Source organism: Schistocerca piceifrons, chromosome 4, assembly GCF_021461385.2.
Source record: "Schistocerca piceifrons isolate TAMUIC-IGC-003096 chromosome 4, iqSchPice1.1, whole genome shotgun sequence".
NCBI classification, from domain to species: Eukaryota; Metazoa; Arthropoda; class Insecta; order Orthoptera; family Acrididae; genus Schistocerca; species Schistocerca piceifrons.
The window spans coordinates 227153426-227174299 of NC_060141.1; the positions used below are offsets into that span (position 1 = coordinate 227153426).

The 20874-nt window shown below is 40.9% G+C and overlaps 1 protein-coding gene across 1 annotated transcript in view; it reads right to left on the bottom strand.

Annotated features, from left to right (window-relative positions):
- Positions 1-20874, bottom strand: part of LOC124795557 — a 621230-nt gene that overhangs the window by 346977 nt on the left and 253379 nt on the right. The window contains exon 2 of the mRNA XM_047259629.1: positions 9295-9505. Coding sequence (XP_047115585.1) covers positions 9295-9325 — 31 coding nt within the window. The 5' untranslated portion in view covers positions 9326-9505. The remainder of the gene's footprint in view (positions 1-9294; positions 9506-20874) is intronic.

The following is a 20874-nucleotide window of genomic DNA, read 5'->3' on the forward strand; positions in this document are numbered from 1 at the left end:
CAACAATGTCGTAAGTCAACAAGAAGTAGTCTATCTGAATCAGAATAATTGAAGAAGCCTCAGCGTACAACAGGAGCCCAAAACATAGAATTTACTCGTCGTTGCTCCAGACTTCATGTCCTAGCTCGTATAATGGGACGTCATATATAGTGTACGCCGCGGGTGATGGATTGGAGCGGTATTGTCTGTGACAGGAGGTCCGAGGCGATTTGCAGGACCCCTTGCGGCAATCCAAAAGGATATCGAATGGAATGGTTAGAACCTTAGAGCAACGAGTGTAAAAGACAGTGATATAAGAGGGCTTTTGTAGGACTGTGATGTTCTCTGACAGTAGAAATGGCTCAAAAGTATCCATACCAGACACAGCCAGACGAACGGTGGAATAGTTTTACAGCTATATAACAGCAAACATCTTTGTCCTCAGCCTCAAAAAAATTAATATCACGCTACATTTTGACTAATGAAAATGTGAAGATGGAATGTAAACTGAGGTGGCACGAGCATTTGTGTAAGTTAAGTAAAAAGCTCTCTTCTGTCTGCTTACAGCGGTAAATTTCTCTCTTTACACTGAATGTAAATGCTATTCCCAGATTATTACACATAATTTTCTATCTGCGATGTCACACCGCGATGTTCTACATCTACATCTACATCCATACTCCGCAAGCCACCTGAAGGTGTGTGGCAGAGGGTACCTTGAGTACCTCTATCGGTTCTCCCTTCTATTCCAGTCTCGTATTGTTCGTGGAAAGAACGATTGTCGGTATGCCTCTGTGTGGGCCCTAATCTCTCTGATTTTATCCTCATGGTCTCTTCGCGAGATACACGTAGGAGGGAGCAACTTACTGCTTGACTCCTCGGTGAAGGTATGTTCTCGAAACGTCAACAAAAGCCCGTACCGAGCTACTGAGCGTCTCTCCTCCAAAGTCTTCCACTGGAGTTTATCTACCATCCCCGTAACGCTTTCGTCATTACTAAATGATCCTGTAACGAAGCGCGCTGCTCTCCGTTGGATCTTATCTATCTCTTCTATCAACCCTCCCTGGTACGGATCCCTCTCTGCTGAGCAGTGTTCAAGCAGTGGGCGAACAAGCGTACTGTAACCTACTTCCTTTGTTTTCGGATTGCATTTCCTTAGGATACTTCCAATGAATCTCAGTCTGGCATCTGCTTTACCGACGAACAACTTTATATGATCATTCCATTTTTAATCGCTCCTAACGCGTACTCCCAGACAGTTTATGGAATTAACTGCTTCCAGTTGCTGACCTGCTATATTGTAACTAAATGATAAGGGAACTTTCTTTCTATGTATTCGTAGCACATTACACTTGTCTACATTGAGATTCAATTGCCATTCCCTGCACCACGCGTCAATTCGCTGCAGATCCTCCTGCATTTCAGTACAATTTTCCGTTGTTACACCCTCTCGATATACCACAGCATCATCCGCAAAAAGCCTCAGTGAACTTCCGATGTCATCCACAAGGTCATTTATGTACATTGTGAATAGCAACGGTCCTACGACACTCCCCTGCGGCACACCTGAAATCACTCTTACTTCGGAAGACTTCTCGCCATTGCGAACGACATGCTGCGTTCTGTTGTCTAGGAACTCTTCAATCCAATCACACCATTGCTCTGATAGTCCATATGCTCTTACTTTGTTCACTAAACAACTGTGGGGAACTGTATCGAACGCCTTGCGGAAGTCAAGAAACACGGCATCTACCTGTGAACCCGTGTCTATGGCCCTCTGAGTCTCGTGGACGAATAGCGCGAGCTGGGTTTCACACGACCGTCTTTTTCGAAACCCATGCTGATTCCTACAGAGTAGATTTCTAGTCTACAGAAAAGTCATTATACTCGAACATAATACGTGTTCCAAAATTCTACATCTGATCGACGTTAGAGACGTTCTAGGGAAATGAAGTTGATTTTGGAAAAGTATTTACACAGTAGAAGCGTGTAGTAAGAACTTAATCGAAACTAGATATTCCATCATTTTTAACTGACTTGGGATTCTCGTAATTACGTGCATATATGGTGATTCCGTGATGATGTCACAAACTTTGAGAGACGATGGAGAAGGGTAAACGTATCGATTTCAGTTAAGGGTCAAAGGTCCGGAAACAACCGTGCCGAAAGTTATCATTTTGATGCTTCCGACAGTTGACTATATGTACCGCTACTGTTGTCGCTAAGATTGTTCGTTAGGCATCCTCAGAGTTGGTAGTACGGACCAAAACAATTAAAAATTGTGTAGTAAACATTGGCTCCCAAATTCACACTTCGAAAGCTAAGAGCACTTGTTAAGCAAAAGAGATGTGTCTCACATTGACGAAGATAAACAAGTATAGAAGACTTTTTTCTTCCTCATTTGGTCCGTACTGTCATCTGTACAAGTTGGCAATATGTACTTCACTTTCAGTGGTATCAGAAATAGTATCACTTGCAAATTTCGACTAGGTCATTTCTCTTGCCTCAAATTGATACATCAACGCTTCGTCATCTTCCCTGAAAGTTTGTAACATTATTATAATATAGATATGAGTGTATGGTTTCTCATTTATTTTTACAATCTCAAATAAAAGTTTATTCATAAACTACACAAAAATTGTGTGAAGCACATGTATTGCAACAACCTAGAGACTATCTCTCTTGTAACTTTGTTTGTTACGAATATTCGAACTGCTGTAAATATCATCCTAAATTTTATATTTGTTAATCCACTTTATCCTGCTTAAGACCAGTTGAAAAAGGAATGACAGCGTACACTTTATGTACACATGACATTATTAAAAACAACGCAAAAGTGACTCTCCGGTACTAGCACACAAAGCAAGTATGTTTGGTAACGTAAATCTTCCACTTGCTGGAGATGACAGTAAACAAATGTAAAGAAAAGAAAAATACACAACATTGATCAATTGAAGGTTTGTGTGAGTATAACATATACCAACGTAGAGAAGGTAGAAAAGTTACTCATGTATGGAGAACATAACTTCTCTTTGTTTCCATTTGTATTTCCTTGTCTTATCATTTGACTACTAGCTAAACAACATTTCCTAGATACAGTTTTTTACCTTACTTTTATAAGAAAAGTTATAAGTAGTTAAGGTAGATGAGACAGCTACTGTACACTTCTTAATGTTATTTGTGTTTGTTAAGAAGAGTGAATCTAGAGTGAATTGAGGAGTTCATAACGACACTACTATATCTAAAAATAATTTCCACATAGACTGTGCATCCCTCTTAAGGGTTCAGGATGTGGTTCAAATGGTTCAAATGGCTCTGAGCACTATGGGACTTAACAGCTGTGGCCATCAGTCCCCTAGAACTTAGAACTACGTAAACCTAACTAACCTAAGGACATCACACACATCCATGCCCGAGGCAGAATTGGAACCTGTGACCGTAGCAGTCGCGCGGTTCCGGACTGCGCGCCTAGAACAATGTGGTTTTAGTGTCGTATTACGATATCCAGCTGCAAGCAGAAAATTAAAAATCCCTAGAACTCAGAAAGAAATAATACTTCACTAGCTGATTAAACGGAATATTAGGACTCGAGGGGATGGATGCCGTTAAAGACTAATGTTGACTTGCAACAGCTTTTTACCTTTCCCTTTACATAGACAACCATAGTTGCACGTGAGATACGTAAATGTTTTCTATGAAGTACTCGATAAAAACAGCAACTGAAAACATAATAGAAGGTGCAGTGGCTTGCTTCAACGGTCCTGATTTTCCCCCATTATAACATAATTCTGACATTACTAAAACAATATTTGTCAATCTGAGTAGAACAGTACTTGCTGTAAATTGGTTTTAGCATACTTACGAAAGTCGCCTGTTGTGGCCGAAATATACTAAGGAATTTATTAAGCATAGTATGTAGGTGAGTTAATGAATGAACGATTTGTTTTCTGGAATATCGTGATAGTCTTCACAACACTGAAGCTACCACGCATTTAGGCTCAGTCCGAAGTGCTAAAGAATTTGAGTACGAAGACGACCTGGTATCACCTTTCTTCGGGCTGTCAGAGAACGTACCGCTCTCATTTCGCGGAAACGCTTCATTTTGAATGCCGAAGCCTATAAACGTAAAAGTTTCTTTACTTCAAGTACCTAAGAGAATAACATTAAAAATACGTTAAACAACGAGGTATCAAATATATTAGTACATTTCAAGTAGTTTACTGTTGCATTGTCTCTTTTGGATAAAGTAAAACTATTTCTAGGTCCGAGTTAAAAACAGTTTAATTGACACGTCATATAGGTGGAAAATCTCGAGCTATCAAAGGAAGTCATTATGTCTTCGTCAGAAGGAACTGACCGCGCTAATTGTTATGACTGCTCTTGTACTCAATGTTAATGCCCGAAAGACAACTTGTGATTGGTCGGTGTACATCATCATTACTTTATGTTGCCACGTACCGTCTCCAAATCGTCAGTGGTGGCACAACCGTTCTCGTAAGAACGTAGATAATTGCGTGCATTTCTCTGCGTCTTTTCAGCGTCGAGAAGTCGTTCATATGCACCGCTAAGATAACAGCCACTGTCTAGATTAAAGTTGTTCTTATACGTTCTTATTTCTACTGCTTTCCTAATATCAGAAGGGCATTATGTATTAGGTCTACAAACTTACATCCGCAACTTTTTCTCGAAGTCGGAGGTATTGTTGTGAAAAATTTACAAAACACGTACGATCCAAAGTAGTGACCATCGCTAACTACTACTTTCTGCCACTTTTCTGGTAGTATATGAATCTCGCGTAGGAAGAACTGAGCGACTTTTATTCAAGGACCGAACCTATTTTGCACTCGTTTATATGACCGGAAGAGCTGGTCAGCCAGGCTGTGTATCATTGACCGAAAAGTTGATAGCCAGAGGGAGCAAAGTCTGGAAAATACGATGGGTGGGGCTGGTTTCCAAGTTCAACTTTCACATGTATCTTTTGACCGGTTTTGTCATGCTACAAAATCACCTTCTCATGTCTATCGCTCTATAGTAGCTATTCATCTTTCAGTGCTCGGCCCAAATGCATCACTTACTATTGATAACTATCACCTGTGATTAATTTCATCGGTTTCAATAGCATCGAAAACCTTATCTTTTCCAACGCCATGCCGGTACTCGAAGTCGAAATCACCGTTCCTGAAGCACTGCAAAATTGTCTGGACGTTTTTTCACCAATAGGTGCCTCGCCATGCGTGTTATCTAGCATTTTATGAGCCATAGCCGCAGGTTTCTTCATGTTAAAGCAGAAAATTATAACCTCCCGAAAATGACGAGAATTAGACTAGTAAGTTGACTTATTCAATAGAGATTAACTTTGTAGTGTAACCACAAGACGATCAATATTTTGATGGCGTTATGTGTGCAGATACCTAAGCTTATTGGGCGACCTATGACGTGCACCATCACTTGCCGATACTGCTATCTTCTGCTAAAAGGCAGAAGCGGAGTTGTAGACGTAATAGGAGCGTGGGACTGATTTTAATTTCATTAAACATTATTTTTGTCTTTATCTGAGAGACTGGGGTTGGAAACTATCAGGAACGGTAAGGACAGACTGACCACTATTGTCGCTTTCGCATTCATAGGCAATCTTGTATATTCCAGAGACTCTGAGACCGAGATTATTCTTAACTGGGCCCCGAATCCACGTATCCTCTTGCGTGGTAGCACAAAGAGAGAAGCACAAGACGTGATTCTTTAGCATTTTCGGGATTTCCTTTCTGAGAGGTCGCTATCCTTATATCCCGAATCCCATGGCCTTTCTTTCGGAACACATACTTCATATGATTAACCTGAGAATCCTGGCGCTTCTTGTCACCAACAGTTATAGATATGCAGGTTGATGTAATTAAAACAGCTCCCTCTGTTCAAGAACGTTATAGCGAGGTACTCCCGTTTCGTAGTTCTGTATCCGACGGTGATCTGTGTACCAGGTGGATCCCGACTACTGACCTATGAAATCTAGTGAGTTACCCCTATATCCAGATATTTCATTATAGAAGTTTATAGAGTTAACATCAACATTTATCTCATTATAGAAATCTATCGAGTCAATATCAATTCCTTCTAGTGTTTTGAGTACACAATCAAACAACTATGCAGCTTCATTTCACTTTCCTGTCAGACTATCACCAGCACATTAACTAAGCCGTTTCCCTCGTTGTGTTGTCATCTGATACTTGCTCAAGGATTCCATAATCCATGTTCTACATGATTTGTAGATGTGAGACAGTAATCTATTTGCGGTCGTGAATCAGCAAGCTACCTGGCCTGGAGTTTGCCACGATAAATCACACAAGATAAATATTTTGTGAGTTAGGTAAATTACTCATTCGCAACATTTCATGATAAGCTGAATTTCCGTAATGGAACCACTAGGTCCCCACAGGACACAAACTATTTTATATTCCGGAAAACCGCAGCTGTCGAAAGGCATGACGTCACGAAGAACTCCGCTTACAGCTAGTAAAATTTTTGTTTATCAAAACATGACTGGTTTCACGGCTTTAAGCAGCATCATCAGGAGAATAACGTAGAAGGAACATAGGTATACCCGTCGCTCCTAGTCAAAATACACTATTCAGAGAATATTGCCATAGTATTGACAATATTCTCTGAATAGTAAATTTTACCAGCGGCAAGTGGAGTTCTTGTTAACATCATGTCCAACTGAACACTTTCCATACTGGAAGGAAAAGTTAATTTATTTCGTTGCGCAAGAAGGAATTATGCGAGAGGCAGATAAAGACAAATTCATGGCCAACAAAGGAAACGAGCTCAACTGGAGCTTGTCTGAATGACAAAGGGGTCAGACGACCATCTCCAACTAGGTGAATCGACAATCGCACTCCAGCCAACAGAACAGTAAGGCAACAGAGGATAAGTGTGCCGAGCGACAACATGCCTTGCTGTTATCATTTTGAAGTTTCTTGTTTAGTTTTCCTAACCTTTTCTTCCAAAACAAGAATAATAGTTTTTCAATAACGACAGAAGATATGCAGCAACTACATTACTTGCCACAGTCATGGCGTTATTCTGTGATGCTGAAAGATGTGAAATGTAAAACACCGCCGGTCGAATAGAGTGTTCCATTAAATTTAGAGCATTCTGCCGGATGTCAGTCACTTGTTGCCGTGATATTTCGGCGCAGAATTTTCTGGTCATCCTCAGGTGTATACTGGAGAAAATACCCAGAGCTCCCCAGTTTAACGGTTTGTATGAAGTACCCAGAATATAAACAGCCGTCGATATTAATAATTTACGTAGGAACGATTGCAGCCTGAGATTAAATTACAGATACGAAGCTATAATAAATAAATAAATGTATAAGTTGTCACTGCGCATGTGTTGCTTGTGCACACACACTTCTGTTGTACTGTCAATGAATCAGTGAAAATATGTCTATCAACCGAGACAGCTACGTCCAGTTCTATATGGAATCCTGCTCTATGCGACCAGCGCCGTTCTACGAGTTTACCATGTGAAGACGATGAGAAGAGTTCGCGCCACAGAAGGCGATCTCAGTAACATACAGACTGGAAACGGGAATGAATGTGCCCAAGAAACAAATGTGCAGTGACAGCTGGGTACACCACACATTGCCTTGATTTGGCTCAGTATACTGTTCCAGAATAAAATTAAAAACTATGCGCCGAAATGTCGTGGAAGGAAGTTACTGTCATTCGACAGTACCCCCGAAATTACATGGAACTTGCTGATAGACACCGTACTCATTTTGAATGCAAAGCAGTTAACGCTGAAAGAACGATAGCCGGTACTATAGAGTTATTTCGCAGACAGCTTCCGACTGAATATTTTCTGTTTCTTAAACTAACAGATCGACGTACTCTTATGGATCTGATGCATCAATACGTAAACTATGAAATAAAAAACATTAGTTTAATTTTCTGACTCTTTTCATAGCAAGCATTGAAGATCTGTGGAAATACTGCAGAATAAACCAGCTTAAACCAGGCCCATCAAAGACAAAATGTGTGCTTTCCATCTGAAAAATAAGGAAACCTCGCACACGTTAAAGATAGAATGGTCAGGGGTTAAATAGGAACACTGTGACACTCGAAAATACCTACGAATTATACTTCACAGATCTCTGAATTCAGAAAACGCTGCATGAATTTCAAATCAAAAGTTTCCACCTGGAGCACCCTACTCAGAAAACTGGCCGGATCACAGTGGGACAGTTAAGCTGAAACCAACCGAACTTCTGCAATGGCATTATGCTGCTCCGCTGCTGAGAATGCCTGCCTTGTTTGGTGTAAGTCAGTAAATGCCAAAAAGGTGGATATTGTCCTAAAAGACACATGCAGAACTGTAACAGGCTGCTTGACGTCAACTCCAATGGAACAGCTCTACCACTTTGCAGGAGTTGCACCACCTCCTGTTCGAAGAGAAATAGTAGCAAAGAGGCAAAGAACAAAACTGGAGCAGGAAAACACGCATGTGATGCATGGGCAACAACCGTACCCACTGTGACTAAGGTCAAGGAAACGTTTCCTCCGAACATCAGAGAAACTAACAACCACTGATGAAGAAGCCAGGCTGCAACCATGGTGGACTGAGACATCCCAAGTCCTGGTTGGAAAAGAGATTCAGAATTTTACCCATGCTAATGATGACAATTGACCAATCAGGAATGGGCAGATCACGGTTTAACCTGGTAAAATTGGGTTACATTGAAGAAGACAAAACCCAGTGTGACTGCGCGGAAGAACAGCCTGTTGAGCACATGCTTCAGAGTCGACTTTGTCCAGCCACCTGAACGGAAAATTACCTTCACCAGGCGACTGAAAAGGCACTGTACGTGGTCAAAATTTGGCCAAAGGTTATATAAACTGTGCTGATATGTCAACAATTCCATAAACTGTGTTTTACGTATGTTTTTGACGATAGAATAAAATAAAGCATGCATTTTACATATATTTTCTGTCGAAGATGTCTTCGAGTGATTCAGTAGCACGTTTTTTTTATTTTTTCAATTATTCTTTATGTTGCTAAACTTTATAGAAAGTCAGCTCACAGACAGAATTAAACCGTCACCCCGCAGCGAGAGATACATGAAAGAAACTGCTTAATGCGTTGAAATACGCCCAAGTGGACGTAATTTCCATGTGGAGCAAGTCGCAGTCTCCAATTGAGTTGGCGCGAGATCTCCGGCTCCAGTAAATCCACTCTTAGAGCAGCGGTGGATCGGACTGAGCTTGTGGTACTGGCGGAGCACCGCCAAGTTCTACAGAGAGTAGCCCGTGTACTCACCTACGACGTTGAGACGGAAGGCGAGGCTCATCTTGGGCTCGGTGTTGACCTGGCACTCGTAGATGCCCGAGTCGCGCTCCTGCGGGAACTTGATCTGCAGTGTCCAGTTGTCGGAGCGGTCGGGCCGGATGACGGTGAAGCGCTGGTCGCTCGTGTACGTCAGTATGCCCGCCGTCAGGATGTGCAGGTCCCGCTTCCTGATCCACGACACCTGCACAGCAGAAAGAAGAGGCATTTGGTCAGACCGATCCCTTGTACCATGCTCTACCAGTCAGTGTTCGCGTACATGAAGATGTCTGCCGCGAGGATGTGCACGCCGTCCTCTCTCATCCACGATACCTGCACAGCACCATCAAATGGTATATAATCATATCGGTTCATTGTATCACGGCTGGCCAGTCAGTGGTTGTGTGTGTCAGGATGCCTAACACGAGGATGTGCAAGTCGCGCTTCTTGCTCCATGACGCCTGCACGGCGCAAACAACGTCCGCCCCCGGTAGCTGAGTGGTCAGCGCGACAGAATGTCAGTCCTAAGAGCCCGGGTTCGATTCCAGGCTGGGTCGAAGATTTTCTTCGCTCAGGGATTGGGTGTTGTGTCGTCCTAATCGTCATCATTTCATCCCCATCGACGCGCAAGTCGCCGAAGTGGCGTCAAATCGAAAGACTTGCACCCGGCGAACGGTCTACCCGACGGGAGGCCCCAGTCACATGACATCTAACTATCTAGCGCAAACAACGGGCATAAGCTCAGAACGATCCCTTGTATCATAGCTGGCCAGTCGGCACATTATGAGAATGTCAGGTAGTACATCAGGATGTGCATGTCGCACTTCTCGTCACGACACATGTACAAAAGAACAAAGTGAATTTTGGTGCCGCGCGGGATTAGCCGAGCGGTCATGGGCTCTGCAGTCATGGACTGTGCGGCTGGTCCCTTTGGAGGTGTGACGTCCCTCGGGCAAGGGTGTGTGTGCGTTTGTCCTTAGGATAATTTAGGTTAAGTAGTGTGTAAGCTTACTGACAGATGACGTTAGCAGGTAAGTCCCGTATGAGTTCACACACATTTGTACATTTTTTTGAATTTTGGTCAAACAAATACCTTGCATCATCCCAAGCTAGTCAGTGCTCGTGGACTAATAATCTCTGCAGTCAGGATATAGAGATCTCGCTTATGATCAATGATATCTGCTTAGCACAAACATTTCATAGGTTAAACAAGGTTATCTGCTGTTTTAATGCCCGAAATCTCGGCTCCAAATGGCTCTTTACAGAATATTTCGTTATGATATACCCCGCTTACCTTTGCGTCTGAACTGATAATGAGAATACTTCCACACCAACGCACCATGCGCGTCTAATCGGCTACTTAAAATCATCGTCCTACACCTTTCTCTCTGTCATCACCATATTTCAGGTCGTAAATATACTGCGCTGGTTTCATCACTAGTCCTATCCAGAAAGAGATTTATTTAATCCTTTGTCACGCTGGGCTGTAGCATATCCCAAGTCCACATATCGTTAATTTTAAGCATGTACTCGAGTCTACGGCATCATCTGTTGTGAGTTCGATAGTACCACTAACCCTGTAAAGCCAGTAGCATTACATTGCAAGCGTCACTCTGTCTACAACAACAGACCACATTCGACTGGGGTTACCTACAACACAGAGTGTGAAGTAAGGTGGACAGTGTGAAATGAAATGCACTCTGTTCCAACCACATTTTGGCATCAAAGAGAAATATAAAGTGTTTTACAATGTCTAATTTTTCTATACGATAGCTAACATATAGTCAAATAATTAGACAGGGAATAATGTGCAAACTCCAAGAACATGTGCACAATTCCTTGAAGTGGACGAGAATCATTATGAGCGACGGGTGTGTCCTTTAAAGATATATAAATTTGATTGAAATTCCTTCATTTTGTTGCTATGAACATGTTTCTCACAGTTTCTAGTCAAAATTGTAAGAACATTGTGTTTAAACAGTAAAAAAATTACTTATTCTGATAACAACAAAATTCCCACTTTTTCACTGATATTCCACCATTTTATTTTCCAGAACAAATATCTTTTTCGGATAGTTAGGTAATACACTACTTTTATCTTGTGGCACTATATTTTGAGAAACTTAATTAAAATTTTTGCCATTTACATCAAATCTTAAAAGGTTATGATTTTTTGAAAACGAACAATTACGTTTTTCAATTTTTTTCGATATTTGAATTTTTATTCTTACGTTTTAGTTGCATGACACATATCTTCAAAACGTAAGATTTTGAAAAGACATCAAAAATTTTCAAGTAAAAGTGTTCAACAGATTATTGTCGCTGGATTGCTATCCAGTCCAGTGTGGCAAATACGGCCGTTACAGTACGCCGCTACAGTAAGGCATTCGCCATTTCAGGATCCAAGCGTCCGATAAGAACAACAGAACAGCCCCATAACCTACCCAAGCACCATGGTGAACAAAGAGACATCGCAATGGCACCTGGATCTATGGTGTTGGGTTCTGTTTACCTGTGAGTTCCGGAGCTGTCTCACGCCAGGCGATCATCGAAGGAGGCTGTGATGGCGGCCAGGTAACAATCCATCTCTCTGGCACGCACTCTCACACGCTAATACAGCGTGCAGGGGTAATTACACTTTGTGTCATTATCATATATAGATGTTAGACGCCTTTCATCGCTATAAAACGTAATTTGAAGTCTTTAAGGTATCGAGACTTACGCTCCAACCTATTTTCCAGCCCTGCAATCAACTTTTCAGCAATGAGTTCGTCTGCTGACACAATAATCGACGGAAACAGCGTTCCCATCTAGTGAACACTATGTTTAAGAAGGCAAGAATGAATAAAACGGAACAGCGCGCGTTATCTGCTGATATATAACAGGACTGACCGTGCTTGAGAGCTGCTGAAACTTGTTGCTGGAAGCCCCATAGGTCACTGGATGAAGTCCAATACACCGCCGTCAAAGAGTACTACAACCTCGAGCAGCAACGTATCACCTTGTTGACGGCATGCTAAGGAATGTCCAAAGATATTACGATGCATGGTGTGGTGCTGCACTGCATCACATGTTATGTAGCAGCATATTCTGATTTTCGGTGCGTGAAATAATATAAATTTCCCAACAGATTTGTTCTTATTTCAGAGAAACATTATTTTTTAGTTTAATAGGACTGAGTCTTAGATTTCCTCGTCGCCGTTGAATCAAAGGCAAGCAAGCATTAGCAGTTATGCAGGTGAGGCCAAATATTATAGAGTATACCATAGTATTTCTCGAGGTCCTTTGTAACTTGTTAGATCCATTCCCTGTTACTTAATTTTCCTATATACGTCATAATATAGTGTGTAAGCCTTATTGATGGAAGTCCGTGAACATCTCTATCTCTGTATAATGTCTACCGTCAAGTTTGACAATTTCCCTTTTGCTTTACAATTACTCTGTTTCTCTTGAGTTTCTGTGATGGCAATGAAGTGCTTCCTTTCCAACATTCTTCATTGTATGATATCATTCAGATATCTGAAGTGTCAAACAATCTTTATGTATTCGTATTCCACAGTGTTTACTTTACACTTGATAAGTTTAGTGTAGATGAATTAGTTTCTTCAAAAGAGGTTTGTGGGTCAGATTTTCACTGCGTTCGTTGAGAATTTATATGCGTTTCACTGTTGCGATTTCACTGTCCGCTACTATCCTAAACCATCAGTGAAAGTTGAGCCACAAATCTTAATGTCACCTTTTCTTCCTCCACATTGGGTAATCTTCCAGTGATTTTGTTTCCTAATTATATTTTCCGTTCCCAAATGACAATATCTATGATGAGATTGAAGAGGAATGGCAACATTATATCTCCTTGGCGAACACCGGTTTTAATTTGAAACGGCTCCACCACTTCCATCATAAATTTTCCAGTAGACTTGATGTCAATGTTCCCTTGATGAAGTTAACTGACTCTGGGTCTGGTCCCTGCTCTGGGTTTTCCAAAGGAGAATGTCAGTGAACCTAGTCTTATGCCTCCTTGCTGTTCTGTTGCGGGTTGCCTTATAATTCAATATTCCTTTAAATGCTATGGTCGAAGGCCCGCTTTATATTCGCTGGTATTATGTTAAATCTATAGTCGTGTTCTTTGAAGTAAATTTGCTAATAATATACCTGAAGGCCGGGGATACATCTGTAGTTACGTATTTACGTCTGTCCTGTCACCCATTTTTCGGTGTAGGTGGATGACTGCGCTCTTCCAGTCTTCTGGAAATTTTTTGGGTACAAAATACCAGTGAGTTTGCCCGTACGTGATTCAATGACGCCACAATAATGCCGTCTTCCCTAGGCGTCATTTTGTTTCTTGGCCGAAGGATGTGCATGTAGAAGTCATTGTTGGTGGGTGATTGAGATTATGGGTGTGTATATCTGTCTGGAAAAGCTAAAAGTGATTCTGGACAACTGAGTAGCTCAAAGAAACATCGGAACTATTTGCTTAAAATTGTCGTTGTATGCCAAATGTGTTTACAAAATGGTTCAAATGACTCTAAGCACCATGGGACATAACATCTGAGGTCATCAGTCCCCTAGACGTATAACTACTTAAACCTAAAGACATCACACAACTCCATGCCCGAGGCAGGATTCGAACCTGCGACTTGAGCAGCAGCGCAGTTCCGGGCTGAAGCGCCTAGAACCGCTCGGCCACAATGGCTGGCAAAATGTGTTTACAGTTCAGCTTTCTAGAGTACAGATTCTTCTGTGTGTATCAGTGGATCCTTACTCTGAACTTACTACTAAAGCCACTGCACTGTGTTAGTTAAAGGTGTTTCCAATAGAGTCCAATTCTTATTTCATGTGTGTCCTCTTCGTATGTCTACTTAATGTTGCCCTACTGAACCGTATGATGAAAAATGAAGAGTCAGAACGGTTTTATATCCTTTATTCGTGCCTATCTAATAGCCATTGTCTCATTAGGTGCCCTGTACTTATCCTCAATAGAAATGGTTTGAGTCTTTTTGACGTTTGGTGCTTGGGAAGCAGCCCAGTGGTAAATTACTGCAAAACAAATTTTCTACCTAGTATTTTCAGTTCCTGCTTCTATAGCGATCCATTATACTGTCTCAGTTTTGGCTCAGTTGCTAATTTAATAGAACTCAGCTTCTTGTGAAGTTAATATGGTTGGTCCTTTCTTTATATATGCCGATATAATTGTAGTGCGCACCTTTTACATTCAAATAAATACTGATTATGGCAGTACCTTTACGTTTTCCATAAAATGCTACACACTTTTGATCATTTGTCTCATAAAAATATCTCCAGTTTCAACATGTACTCGTGTTATTCTCTTATGTAATTGTTTCTACTCTGTAATGTAATTACTGTATTCTTCTTACTAGGTTCCTTACTCTAACCGGGGTATTACAGCTGAGTGAAGTGTAAGTTTCAACGAAGTGGCTAGTAGTGAGATCGATCTACGCACAACGTAATCTGTGGAGAACCCTCTCTAGCTGACACCTTAAAAGTTAACGTCACACGTAAAAGTAACAAATGAGTCTATATCAGACGTGCATACGAACTCTCGTTACACTCTTTGAATCTAATGATGTCAATGTTCGCGTTTCGAATATCGTTATGTTAACCATAATGGTATTATGACTTTGTTACTAGAGCAGAAGGGACATAATGTTGATTATTACTGCTGGGAGCTCTCGTACTACTAGTCTCTTTTTTTAAATTTTTTTATTTTTTAATTGTTTGCATCGTGGCCGGATGTAACATTCTGCTCCAAATGAGTTCCGCCTGAATAAACGTAATGAACTCGCTCGTACGATTTATACGGCTGTGGACATCGTTATTTGCCTGTTTACCGCTTCGCTGCATCAAGTGCATTAATTTTTACTTGAATAATTTACGACTCCTAGGCGTATCTGGGAAACGGCTTTCCTCCCTTTTACAGCACCTGCTTTTGCTTTCGTGGTTGGCATGTTGCAGCACGAAGGAAAGAAGCAGACTGCAGAATAACGTCCACTCGACGACCGTGCGGTATTCGGCTGAGCGTATTTACGCACCTGTATTAATTCTCCCAAGCCGCCTTCCCTCTACCGTCCACGGAAAGGTATAGCTCACGCGAATACGTCTACTTACGAGTTTAACTTTCTCTAAATTTAGGGCAGTGCTCATCATGCGATACGTGTCTGAGAGATAGTAATGTTTCTAGGCTCCCAGGTATGCGATATTTACGTTGTAATAGATATCAAGCAAGGAATTTGAAGCGAATTGTCTGTTGATTGTTGGGAACTCGCACATAAATCGGATACACGTGGGTTGTACAAGAACAGTACTCGTATTATCTACGTTTTTGTTAGTGACCGCACCATGATAGCCCTCATACCTTATTAAATTCTCAAGACTTTAGGTAGTATAAAGTTTTCCTATTCCCTTTTACTCATGCTGTGGCAAAAAATTCATTTCAGTGAATAGTACCCTCCCCGTAGCAATTTCACGAAGATAAATGCGTTAGAAAGGAAGAAATCTCGTTATTCAATCTTTTATAGCACATCTTGCTGTCGATGACGTTCCCTTGTTCCGGTTATTGAAAGGGTGAATCCAGTTCTTCTTTTTTTTCAAACTTCTCTCTTGCAGGAAGTCAATTTCATTAATAAAGTAAACACTTTGGACTAGTTGCTCTCTTTCATTTCAAAAAATGTTATTTTGTGTTATAAACTGGTACACTTTTTATCGTAGATAAAATAGAATTTAACTACCGTCTCGCAAAGATAAAAATTTAACTATCGAATTTGTATACCTTCTTCTTCTTCATCATCTTTTTCTTGTATTTATGTCCCCCATCGGCGAAGGTTCGGCGTGGTTACTACCTTTGACACCGTTCCTCACAAACGACTTCTAAATAAATTTCGTGCCTATGAAGTATCGTCTCAGTTGTGTGACACTATTCGTGGTTTCCTGTCATAAAGGTCAGAAAGCCATCGAGCAAAACAGAAGTAATACGTGGCATACACGAAGGAAGTGTTGCAGGCCCTCTGTTTTCCCTAATCTGCATAAAGGAATCAGCAGTCAGTTTGAGCAGCCCTCTTAGATTGTTTGCAGATGATGCTGTCATTTACAGCCATCCTAAGTCATCGAATGGTCAGTATGAAATGCAAAATGATTTAGACAAGACATCTGTATACTGCAAAAAGGGGCAGTTGACTCTAAATAATGAAGAGTGTAAAGTCATCTACATGATAACTAAAAGGAATTCGCTAAGTGTCAGTTACACGATAAATAACACAAATTTAAAGGTTGTGAACTCAACTAAATACCATGAGATTACAATTACGAATAACTTAAATTGAAGCCACCGCATACATAATGGTGTGGGGAAAGCAAACCAAAGACTACGACTCACTGGCAGAACACTTAGAAAATCTAACATGCGTATTACAGAGGCTGCTTATTCCGCACATGTCCGGCTTCTTCTGGAGTACTGGTGTGCGGTGTGGGATCCTCTGATAGGATTAACGGAAGGCATCGAAAAAGTTCAAAGAAGGACGTCTCATTTTGTATTATCGCGAAATAGGGGAGAGAGTTCCACGGATACGATACACCAATTGGGCGGAAGTCATTAAGATAGAGGCATTTCCCGCTGCGGCAGGACCTTCTCATGACATCTCAATCACCAAATTTCCGCTTAGAGGGGAGAAAGTATCATCATAATCAAATGAGAGAAATCAGAGATCTCATGGGAAGATTTAAGTGTTCGTTTTTCCTGCGCTTCTCGAAAGTGGAATGGTAGAAAAGGAGCTTCAAAGTTGTTCGATGAACCCTCTACCAGGCACTTAACTCTGAATTGTGGAGTAATCATGTAAATGTATTTTTTAATTTAGTATTATCTTCATATCAGAGCAGCACCTGCAATCAACGTCTTCAGCAAATTGTTTTATATATTCCTATCTTTGTCTACACGTACAATTTTAGCCCTTTGTCTCCCATTAATTTTTAATATTCTTCGGTAACGCCACAACTCAAACGCATCGATTCTCTTCATTTCCTATTTCACTACAGTCTGTGATTAGCTTTCATACAATACTGTGCTGGCTACAAGTTCTCAGAGATTTCATCCTCAAAGTAAATACCGTATCTTATACTAGCAGACTTCTTTTAGTATTCAATGCCCTTTCTGCTTCTGCATATACACTTCATATCTCCTTCCTTCGTCAGTCATACATTATTTTGGTTCCAAGGCAGCAGAATTCCTTAATCTCATCTACTATTTCATCCCCAATTCTCATGTTATATTTGTCACTAATTTTATTTCTGCCTCGTCTCGTTACTTCTATCTTTCTTTGATTTAGTCTCATTCCGCGTAATTCTTTGTTCAATAGGACGTTCGCTTCGTGTACAATGTTCTGTAATTATTCCTCACTTTCCCAAAGAATAGTAATGTCATCAGCGAATACTGCCATTGAGAGTCCTTCATCCTGAACTTTGATCAGAATTATGAACTTTTCTTTAAGTTCCTCTACTGCTTCTTCGACATTCTGGTTGAATAATAGCTAGCAAACACTGCATCACTGCTTTATGCCTTTTTGGTCTTCTTTGCATATCCTTAAGTACCCGCCTTTCTCTCTTGTATATACGGCCATGTGTTTTTGCGCTTATCTGAAAAATTTCTCACCACTGCACCACTTTTCTAGGATTCTATAGAAGTGCCTTTATTAATTCTTGTTTCCAAAAGTAATCGTTACGAGTGAACTGCCTCTCTTTCTTAAAGCGAAATTGACCATCGTCTACTAGATCTTATCTTTCCGTTTCCATTTTTTTTGTTGCCTACTATTGTGGTCAGCAATTTGGATGCTTGAACTGCCATTCTCACAGTATCGCAGTTCTCAAATTTAATTGTCCTTCCTATCTTCGTGATTGTGTTGTTTACATTTTTCCGAATGTCCGATATTCCAGCCCACTGGATTCTAGAATCAAGAACTGCTGCAAACGTGAATAATTTGGAGGCAGATAGAGAAGCAAGTCACCCACTAAAGGAAAGCTTTCCGGTAGAGACTGTATAGCTATTAGGTTCATTTTGGTGTACGATGATGAAATAATTTTATTTTTATCAATCATAAACAACCTTTGGCTACTAGAGAGATCGTTACCTAACGACTGCAAACTTGCAAGATCCCATCAGCACACAAGAAAAGACTCAGCAGTAATTTGCTGTACTATAAAAGAGAAACTTCGACATAGATTTTTAGGAGGATTTTCGAACGAATATTGTGATCCAAAGGTCAGACATACCACGAAGAAAACGATCTGTTGACACATAACGAGCAAGGATTTAGGAAACATCGTCCTTGTTATACACAATTGGCTCTTCATTCACACGAAGTAATGACCGCTGTCGACAGAGGATATCAAGTTTATTCCATGCTTCCTGATTTCCGGAAGGCTTCTAACACCATTCGTGAAAAGTGCTGTCCACTCAAATGGAGTACCTAAAGAGTACCCTCTCAGTTGTGCAATTGGGTTCATGATTTACAATCAGAAATATCACAGCTCATTGTAACTGACAGGAAACTGTTACAGAAACAGGAAAGGAATCTATGGTTTCCCAAGAAAGTGTTACAACTCCTCTGTTCTTCGTAGGAGACAGTCTGAACAGCCCCGTTATATTGTTCGCAAATGATGCTGTCATTTACTGTATAGTAAGGTTGTCGAAAGTTTAAAACGAATTGCAATACGATATAGGCACGTTAAGTGGAAAAGTGGTAAGTGACCCTTAAATTCTGGCATCCTTCACACGAATACTAAAAGAAATTTCGGAACACGATATATAACACCAATCTGAAGGTTATATATTCAGTTAAATAGCTAGGAATTACAATTAGAAACTACTTGTAGTGCAGTCACAGCACAGAAAATGTGGAGAAGACGAACCAAAAGCTGCATTTCATTGGCAGAACGCTTTGAAGTTGGAACATATCTACTAAAGAGACTTCCTACAATACGCTTGTCTGTCCTCTTCTGGAGTACTGCTGCGCGGTATTTGCCAGAGAGGGCTGAGGGATGACATCGAAAAAATGTTCAGAGATTGACAGCTAGCTTTATCTCATCACGAAATGGGGGAGAGAATGTCACGGACATGACAGGAGGTGGGATTTCAATCGCCGTTTTCTGTCGTGGCGAGATCTTTCTACGAAATTTCAGTCACTGTCATTCTGTTCCGAGCTCCATGTATATATTACTTGCACCTATATAGGAAGGAATGATCATTGTAACAAAATTGCAGAACTATAATTTCAAACAGAGATTTAGATGAAACTTCCTGGCAGATTAAAACTCTGTGCTGGACCAAGACTCGAAGTCGGGACCTTTGCCTTTCGCGGGCAAGTGCTGTGGCGGAATTAAATCTGTGAGAGCGGGTCGTGAGTCGTGCTTGGGTAACTCAGATGGTAGAGCACTTGCCCGCGGAGGCAGAAATCCCGAGTTCGAGTCTCTGTCCGGCACACAGTTAATCTCCCAGGAAGTTCCATTTCAGTGCACACTCCTCTGCCGCGTGAAAAATCTCATTCTAGAGATTTAGATGTTCATTCTACACACGCATCATTCGAGAGTGGAATTTCGAGAAATAATTCGATAGATGTCCTGTGAACCCTCTGCTTAACACATCAAAGTGAACAGAGGGCTAATCATGTTGATGTAGGTATAGACAGTTGAGAGGTCCTTTGTCTAGTAGATGTCCACGGAGCTGCCTTATAACATACCCATTCTTTTGTCTATGTTCAGCCACTAAATTCGTTTTATTGTCTCGATTTAGATGCTTTTAATGTTAACTCTTATTTTATCTTGTCCCTTTGTTGAATTTGTTCCTCTGACAACCATTTTCTTTTCGCTTTCTTCGTAGTTTTGCTGCTGCTATTTCAATTTAGTATCCTTGCGTTTCCTTTTATGTCTTTCCTAAGTACATCCTACCATCGTATTCCCTGAAATTTCTGTATCTTCTTCATTCATCAATCAATTGACGTATATCTTACGTTGTCAACAGTGTTTTACCGCTTACACTTCTAATACTAATGTCTGTTAAGGCAAATCGTCCTCTGGTTGATCAATAAAAATATTTAATTGACAACATTCTAAGACACTGACATATTTCATACACGAACAAAAGAAGATTATCACTCTCAGCGTCGATCATTTCTTGACATCTCCGAGCCTTGCTTGAAAGCAAGTTTTCCGCGTATCCAAGGGGACCGGAATGCGAACGTGTCAGATTTGCTTTGACAGCTGTTTCAAAGTGGAGATATTGTTTGCCTTGTATCTTATTTTCTATGTAAGATCATACATTTTCAATGGGGTGCGCGTCAGGCAACTGTAAGGGCCAATACACTAAGTTCACACCTTGCTACATTTTCCAGTCGCTGCAGATCCTCCTGCGGTGCCTGTGTCACTATGTTCCTGCAGTGTCCACTCATCATTTCTGTCGATGGACCAAAATGTTCAAATGTGTGTGAAATTTTATGGGACTTAACTGCTCGAACCTCCGCCGGGACCAGCCGCACAGTCTATGACTGCAGCGTCCAAGACCGCTCCGCTAAT